At 37.7% G+C, this 9,543-nt stretch overlaps 1 protein-coding gene across 1 annotated transcript; it reads right to left on the bottom strand.

Moving 5' to 3' along the window:
* Window positions 1-207: 207 nt before the first annotated feature.
* On the bottom strand, window positions 208-1,068 carry LOC110464579 (beta-1,3-galactosyltransferase brn-like). The gene has a single exon (XM_021519858.1). The coding sequence runs from the start codon at window positions 1,066-1,068 to the stop codon at window positions 208-210; it is 861 nt and encodes a 286-aa protein (XP_021375533.1).
* Between the last annotated feature and the right edge of the window lie 8,475 nt (window positions 1,069-9,543).

Here is a 9,543-nt window from a genome sequence, read left to right as displayed (position 1 = left end):
GAGTTAGGTCTCCTGAGATAAAACATGGTTTAGTTGAACACATTGAACAATACCTTTCTCAACACGAATATAAATGTTTAGGTACACACTAATGTTCTAAAACGAGAAACATTTCTAGGGCGTAATATTCAAATGGACGAAACTGTCAAAAATTGGATATGTTGTATAACAGTAAATATCTGTGTAGCCTGTTTGTCAAGTAGCTGCTTACTCCTTAGATATCGTTTTCCAGACCGACTTGATTTCCTGTGGATCCTTGTAGTCATTGTAAACAAAATAGTCCGGACATACCGTTATGTTTACCTTGTCCATTTTGAACCTGCGATCGTGCTGGGGCAACATGCCCAGCTTGTCCGCAACAATACCCAAGTAGGAATCATCCACTGACAATAATTTCACGTAAGGAAAGGCGATGACGAAGCGCAGTGCTATTTCAGACGACACGATAAACGCTCCACCCCTCAGGTATGCTGGCCACAAAACGTGTGAGAAGTCGTAGTTTGACATACTCCATGGGGATCCGTCTCTTCGGTCTACTGACGGTTTATCGATGCGAAATCCTGCATATAGTTTCTTCATTTCAATTTTGTTAAATGTCCGTAGGTATGCAATAACGTTTGTTATACGAACAATGTGATCGTCGTCTACAAAAAAGAGAACATCTGCCTGAGAACACCTATCCACTGGCCAATTGAAACCCATGATAGTCTTCAAAGTGTTATTTTTATACGCGTCAGTGAAGTTCTCTTGAATGATGTCAGAGAATCTCGCTGCTTCGTTGTCGATGTCTGTTTGTGCAGATTGTTTAAAAGCGACGAGAAACACAACCTGAACATTACTGAAGCTCGTCACGTTCCCCCAAGTTTTCCTAATACCGTCACGAAGAGCGAAGTGCTGGACACTCGATTTAACAAGAATAATTAAATTGAAGCTATCAGATGTTGCCTCGAAATCGCACTCTGGAGGACTATGTATGTAGTTAAACGGATGTGGATTTATCGGAAGAACCTCAATATCGACGCCCTCCTCGATTTTTCTCCGAACGTGTGTTTTGAGGTCGATGTGCATTGGATGAATGCTTCTTACGTAAATAACTGGTTTAAGTTTTCCATGCGTAGCCGTAAAGACTCTCTGTTGGCTAGTCCGGTTTAGTTTCCCCTGATTATTCCAGTTTCCGGGTTTTCTTCCCCATCGCGTCGTATCTATCACTCTAGTTTGCCTCGAGATAACTCGACGATCAGATTTAGACCTATTGCTGGGTAGTGACGAATCTGAATAATTTGTAACGAACGTCGGAGGCTTTAAGTCGAACTTCCCTCCAACGGATGTATGGTTTGTTGAAATGGTTGCACCGGAAACATGTTTACTTTCATTTACTTTTAATGTTTTATCCAAAGTTGCTACATCTGAATTATTGCTGTATTTACGCTGTATAGAAACCCCTTTCATATTTGACATCTTTAACACTTCCATTAGTACTCGGGGATTACAGACTGTATGTTCAATCTTTAATGTAGATGCGCGTGGTTTGCCTAAGTCATGCGCAAAGATAACAGCCTCTCGCTGGACTCTGTAGAAGGCGAACACAAAGATAAACAAAACGGCAAGTCTCACCAGTGTTTGTTTTGAATTCATGTTTATAACATAGGTATAATCGTCTAACACTTCGTAAACAGTTGACGCAGGGATGACATCGAAGCACGATATATAAGAATGTTTCTGGTAATTATAACATTTGAAACTTTAAAAAATCTTCACAGCACCATGTTGAATTAATTCCCATTCATGTTGATAGCGGTATTTCAATAACCATGTCTTATTAGACAGAGTCAGGTTGAGTCTTTACACCTCATGTGTAATCCACACCGTCACTTGTCGATGACTTCTAATCATTTGTATAGTTCTGTTTTTTCACTAATGGAAAACAAACCTCGACAACCGTCGTTTGTATTACAGACACTTATAGAAAGACTCCACAAACTTCTTGTTGTTGTCGAGCAGTCGAATTTATAACATCACCGACTTATAATTTGGGTCTGTTAGCACGGTTGGAGGAGTGAGGTAATGAACTGATTAGCCCGGTATTGTTTTAGGCACCTATTCGGGTACAGATGTATATGGTTGATCGCCATCAGAATGTCACTCCATTATTATTACATTTTAAGCCGCCCATCCTGGTTTTCCAATAATAAACCCAGGTCACCAGAGCGTCAAGCTTCTATTCGTGAGACAATAACGGCAGTAGATCACCGATTCAAGACAAAGGCCCTTTGGGTATTACAGATATTGGACGGTTGTATTTCAATAAGACAAGTGTTACAGTCAGGTAGCTGTCATACAGTTTAACATGTATAGATTAAATGTCTTCCTGCATGTGTATATATACACATTATTAGAACTACATATCTTGCTCGTGTATAAAGAACTCGGATTGTTTTAAAACAGTTTGCTTATATATGTAAATAAAATACCGATTATCAGAGATAAATACATTGATACAATAACTCCGATTGTTTTATTCTATGGTGGTATACATAAACAATTCGTGTGAAATGTTTTGAAGGAATGTATCAAACTGTATCAGACTATGGATTTATAGACCGAAACACAGTGTACCCTCGCGATTTGATATATAGGATAAAACACTAGTTGGTGTTGGAGACGGGATTTGAAGGTTCTGCCTATCTAAGGTCGGAGACCCGAGACATTCTCGAGAGTTATAATAAGCCATATTTGGATATTCAGTGAATAGGACTTGTGAAACGCGCTCAATCGCAGACATTCCACAGATAAATGGACATACAGGTTCCTTTTAAAACACTCAATAGCAGAGATGAGTCTAGGGCATTAAATATAAAACAAACTAAAATAAATAATATGTTCGAATGTAAAGTTCATAATACTAGTCAGAAGCCGTGGCAGCCTCTGTCAGGATGAGAAAAGAGATGCATGACAGGCAAAAAAATCAAGCCCAATTATGCTGTCCGTTAATTAATTGATGGGAACTATTGCATAAGTGAAAGTCCATTTACATATCTTAATTTTAGCTGTTAGATAAATAATATATATATTTTCAGTCAGACGCTGTTTATTTTTAAACTTCTCATTTCAATAAATGCGGAATATCACGACCGGGACATTTATGCCAAATATCAACAATAGTATGACGCCAGCGACTAATAAGCAGATTATTTAGGTCTAAAATAATCATTTTGTATCAAAAATATGAATAAGTACTAAGCTTACATTTTGTTACTGTTTCAGATACTGGCTCTATTAGGTATTTTTGCGCATTTGTCATTAAATCAAAAACTCATATTTTACTTCATGTATATATAAACTTTATCTGATGGAAAACAGCCAAAGAGGTCGTATAACGTTTAACTTTTAGACTGTATGATTGTGATTACATGCTTTATAAATAACTGAAATAATATGATAACATATTTTACTTAAAAACAGTGTAGCTATCAGAGGGATAGGAAATCCTCGCCTTCCTGGAATATCTGGTTTCGTGTAAGTTGTTTTGAGTGGCTTGTGATTACTGAACCTTCGTATTGGTATCTCTTCAGTTCCTAATGTTGAGTATCGGCTTTTAACTTAAGACGTTTTCCTTTTATCTATAACGCACATTATACGGACAATGAATCATTGATTTTTAAAAGGGTCTTCTTTGTTTAGAGTAAAATATCATGGGCGATCTCATTCAAATATTATTCAAGTACGAATGTTACAATTGTACCCATTAAAAAGTAGATTCCACCTTGTTCCTCCGAGAGTCTAACAATGAGAAATTGATGTATATAGTTAATTAATATTGAAGCCTAACATTCATACGTAGAAATAAATCACGACTTATAAACCGCTTTTCCTCAAAGGATTAGAAATGCCGTATATAACGTAAAAATAATAAAACATATTTAGATATTAAATGAAAGTTATTGCGAAGCCACGTTACATGTCAAATTTAAAGGACCTACAGCTGTATGATGCAGTAAATTTCTTTTTTGGCATACTGTGTATATTACTAAATGGTGCCATCCCCTGTGAGTGTTTTACGTTTATCTTTCGATATGCTCCTTTATCAAGACAACATAATAAGTACAGATATAAAAAAAAGTCCGGAGCAGAGGTTTTTCTCTTGCTGAAACAGTAACAAAAGTGGGTTTCCGTGTGATTCTTATTTTGCAAATTTTATTTTTCCAACGTTAGCGGGTTCCAAAATTAAAATAGCTCCAGTTGACCAAAGTAAGTAATGAAATAACAATGTCGTACTCTTTTCCAGTAAGTAACAGAATACCTTTAAAGCATTGAACATTTAAAACTTCCACAGCAAAAATGAACATATTATACAGTTAAAAATGGCGATACAATGAAAATGCCGAATTGGTCGGTTTTTTATCTTGAAAAACACGATCTGCAAACGATAGGTGTCTATACGTTTTTTTACACAGTTTAAGGCGCCTGTTTGCTTTTAAAAATGATCATAATATGCTAAATAAGAAGAAACCTGTTATACTAAATTAAAACTAGGTCAAACGAGGTTTCAACGTGAGTAAATCCTTGATGTTTTATGAATTTTTGTGCCAGGGCAGGGATTTTTTACATTTTAAACAATACAAAATTATATAAAATCTTTTTTTTTATGGGAAAAATTTACAATCAAAATTGAATTTACTACTGTTATGTGAGTTAACAGTATGAATCCGTATAGTAATTTAAGAGTCCATGTCAAAACGGTATATGGTTATGGTACAAATGGAGTTTGTGAATATTAAAGGAGAAAACGGTTAAATAATTGCTTTTTTTTTTTTACAAAATAGGTCTTAGAAATCAACTTAAAAACATGACCAATATTGCAGTTTACACTATAAAAGCATAGACAAAAAGTGTGCATTGTCTTATCGATTCCAAACTGCTTCTCTTGTAAAACATTTCTAGGGCCATCATATTTGGCCTTTTGTAGCTACGTACAGGTTTACATTCTATTTACACAATTTCCTACACTTTATGATCGGAATAGACTGACAAAAGAACATATTCTTTTCTTAACAAAATAGTAACTACCACAATACAGGCCTCGTCGGTCTCTTATACAGGGACATTATGGCATTATTCCGAGAACTCATCATTTCTCCGCTTTAATGCACCTCTGATATCATTGGTTTGAAGCAATCAACCAGATAAACCGAAGTCAATACCTTCAATATTAATGAGCTTTTCCTTTTGATCATTTCATAAGATTTCAGTTTTCGACTTTTACAAAACCAATTGTCAATTTCTACATACGTTGTTTGCATTAACTCGTGTCATCATTATAATTAATTGGGATCTGGTTTTACCGGATATATCATTTTAAAACTAGACCGTGCGGATTATGCTGTATTAACGTTCAGATCAACTTTGTATATTAGCCATTCGGGCTAAAGAAGCAAGGTGAACCATTCCACGGCGTCCATTGACAGTCCATCAACATTTTCCTCAACGACTTCTTATTACCTACTGATTGGGATTTAACCGAATTTGACTGGGTACGTCTTTAGGTGGTGGTGATTCGAAAGTGTACGAATGGAAAGGCTAACCCCCGAGGGGCTGATGGGCGGGGTAATAATGTCGCTGTAAACGACTGCTTCTATGGAACTAAGAGATGGGTACATGTACCAACCATATGTGGTTGGAAACATGCTCAGACAGTGGCGATTCACAGTTGACAGGTTGAAGGACTGACCTCTGAATGGCTGAGGGGTGGGCGAAAAAGATATGTTTACTTTGAAATTATTACGATCCCCAACTTATAACCAGGTGCACAATTGCTGTGTATAAAGAGACGAATACATCTGCCCTCACCCATGGAGACTTACTGCCTTGGTTTTAACTTGGAAATAGCTGAGATCCCAACTTCATGTATACAATTGCTGTGAATAAAGCGACACAATCCTGCTACCAAAATCGCCCTTGGGGATTGCTCCCATCCTTAGGTACGTAGTGTCTGGGTGATAGCATAACACATTTGAGATTCCCTGCCATAATTTCTTAGCCTCAAGATTTGGAAACACATATGCTGCCAGGATTTTCCCAGTGGGCTGGCCCTATCTCTGGGATCTTATTTGCCATACTAGTACTACCTTCAATAAGAATTTTGATAGGTTTGCTTCAATTACCAGGTGAGCAATCCTCTGTGCATCTTGTACGGTATAACATGTATTTGATAGGTATAAACAAAGTTGACGGGAAGGTAAAAAACCCAGCTCACAGAATCTTGATTATAACGTAATATTAATTATTATCACTTAATTAGTATCACTAACACTGAGATAACTCTACTACATTCTATCAATGATGGCCGATATTACTGTCAACATACATATTATGCTATTTAAAGTTTCTGTATGCAGTTTTCTATCGCATATGTGTCAATTAATCAATGCGCTTATCTGTGAAAATTTGCATAAGTTTGAATCTAAATATAAACAGAACGCCATATTATATTAAGGTTTGCTACTTTGAATAGATCGGTTTTTGATTACACCGGTTCAATGTGTAGTATTTCAGATGTCTGGGTTGTATAAAACAAATCAATTAAAAAAAACCTTTGCATTCCAATTTTGCCGTCTCTTGTATAACGTGGCGTAAACCATAGAGTTATCATTACTAAACTTACTTGTGGGTTTAAATACAAATGAAGCCTTCCGTGTATCGGGACAGTGTGTGACGACCTTGAACACGACAGAATATTGTCCCACTCCTTCTACTTCCACTTCGCTTCGTATGCCATTCCTTATGCTTTCTAGAGTCTGAACAAAAACGCATGTCCGAGTCATTTATCTACCAATTTATCTCGCTCGACTAAGGCCCTGTATTGTCCACAGTATTGACATGTCTTGATCTTTTTATTGTTTTAAATATATACAATCATATCAATTTGGACAGCGACCGGTTAAAGGACATGTTTGCCAAGTACAGACAATGACATTACCTAACTTCCAGATGTTTTAAAGAGACGTAGCTAAATAAATTACCGCCCCGATATACGTTTAAGATGTACTGATAAAGCAATGAGTATCGGTTAAGTTTTTGTATTTTGCAATGACCTCAAGTAATTTATGATCTACCGAATCAAGGTCACGTGTCCAAACTAAGATACACGTGAGTACATTTTGAAAAGAAGGACACGGTAACGGTGGTGACATTAGCTAATCAGGGCATGCATGGTAACGGTGGTACCATTAGCTAATCAGGGCATGCATGGTAACGGTGGTACCATTAGCTAATCAGGGCAGGGTAACGGTGGTAACATAGGCTAAGCAGGGCATGGTAACGGTGGTAACATAGGTTAAGCAGGGCATGGTAACGGTGGTATCATAGGCTAAGCAGGGCATGTATTGTAACGGTTGTATCATAGACTAAGCAGGGCATTGTAACGGTGGTACCATTAGCTAATCAGGGCATGCATGGTAACGGTGGTAACATAGCCTAAGCAGGGCAGGGTAACGGTGGTAACATAGGCTAAGCAGGGCATGGTAACTGTGGTAACATAGGCTAAGCAGGGCAGGGTAACGGTGGTAACATAGGCTAAGCATGGCATGGTAACGGTGGTATCATAGGCTAAGCAGGGCATGCATTGTAACGGTTGTATCATAGGCTTAGCAGGGCATGCATTGTAACGGTGGTAACATAGGCTAAGCAGGGCATGTTAACGGTGGTATCAGAGGCTAAGCAGGGCATGTATGGTAACGGTGGGACATGTATCAGAGGCTAAGCAGGGCATGGTAACGGGGGTATCAGAGGCTAAGCAGGGCATGGTAACGGGGGGATCAGAGGCTAAGCAGGGCATGTATGGGAACGGTGGTACATGTATCAGAGGCTAAGCAGGGCATGGTAACGGTGGTAACATAGGCTAAGGAGGGCAAGGTAACGGTGTTAACATAGGCTTAGCACTATACCTGATTTTTAAAGATGGGAGTTCATCTCTTATGATTAAATAGATGTTCTCCGATTCGGATATATTTGGAGAAAGACACACTTTCGTATTTGTGACGGGAAGCATCATGGCGGGTGTCACGAGTTTTTCAGTAAACATCAATTGGTTAAGAGCACATGGTCTTGGCTTTATTTTATATAGTTTCTCATGTTTGATTAAGTTTTATATTCTTTGTTATAGTTATTGCATTTTAATTTTAATTTCGAGGTCCAATTTATATTGAGGATTTAATCATTGGATTTCTGTAAACCTGCTTATTATATACGGACAGGTTTAGAGTACATGTATAAACCATCCCAATATTTATACCATCGTGACTCTTGGGATAAGGTATGTTTTTAAGTATATATACGGTAACGTCAGATTTATATCAAAGAGGTATGATAAGCAGACCAAACGTACCTCGTACGTGACCAGATAGCTATCCTTTAGTAGCATGCTAGTGTTAACTGTCTAAGCCCGGCAGTGGTGTAACTGTGTATGAGGGTTACGCTATCCGTATGTCCCTATCTAGGGTAGCGTTTCTTTTGTAACCTTTTTGGAGGTATTCTGAAATTTCAGTCTAGTTATATTAAACGACCAGTAATGATTGATTACTTGATTGTCTGTGAATGTTTGTAGTGTGAGACGAACATGCATGTTAGATATATAGGACAAGAAGTATACGGAGTATCTAATAATAGCTTGTCTGTGAACACATTTCAGTTTTCGCTGGCGGTATAGGATAGTTCTACAGAGCATTACACGAGTGTCTAACACTTGTATGAATGTGTATGTTTATGGTTTAATAGTCTAAGCCAGCGAAACAGGTTAGTTATATAAAACTACCCGAAGAATATAATTATAGTTTATCTATGTAGGTTTAAAATAAAAGTTATCGATTTAGGTTATTCATAAAGTAAATTAAGTTTTATCTAGTGATGTAAGTGGAATTATTTATGTACATTATAATTTGAATAGGTAGATGTGCGCTCAGAGTTTAGCGTAGTATCCAGTTATAACAGATATGCGTATCAATGAATTGACGCATTACAATATACATATGCAGTAAACAATGTACAAATTCTTCTGAGCTTCACACCATGGTGTATATTGTCATAGACTTTTTAGGTCACCGGAGACAAAGTCTCAAGTGACCTATTGCGATCGCCTTTTGTCCGTCGTCGTCCGTCGTGCGTCCGAAAACAATTTACATTTTCGACTTCTTCTCCAAAACCCCTGAACAAATTTCAATGAAATTTTGCAGGGACCTTCCATTGTCAAAGGTCAACAAAATTAGTGGCCGGTTTAGTCCCAAGCCTCCAGGGGCCTGGGGGGCGGGGCCAAAAAGGGTCAAATTGACTAAAATTTCAAAAATCTTCTTCTCCAAAACCCCTGAACCAATTTCAATGAAATTTTGCAGGGACCTTCCATGGACAATGGTCAACATAAACAGTGGCCGGTTTAGTCCCAAGCCCCCAGGGGCCTGAAGGGCGGGGCCAAAAGGGGTCAAATTACTAAAATTTCAAAAATCTTCTTCTCAAGACCCAGATATGGTAGAATCAAATACTCTTCATATATGG

This window comes from Mizuhopecten yessoensis, unplaced genomic scaffold (assembly GCF_002113885.1).
Source record: "Mizuhopecten yessoensis strain PY_sf001 unplaced genomic scaffold, ASM211388v2 scaffold11011, whole genome shotgun sequence".
NCBI lineage: Eukaryota > Metazoa > Mollusca > Bivalvia > Pectinida > Pectinidae > Mizuhopecten > Mizuhopecten yessoensis.
The sequence above is the reverse complement of the archived record's forward strand: the minus strand, read 5'-3'. Positions and strand labels throughout refer to the sequence as shown.

What these genes read in the sequence shown, in the direction of transcription:
- LOC110464579 (XM_021519858.1), bottom strand. Translation starts at nt 1,068, where the DNA reads ATGCACATCGACCTCAAAACACACGTTCGGAGAAAAATCGAGGAGGGC.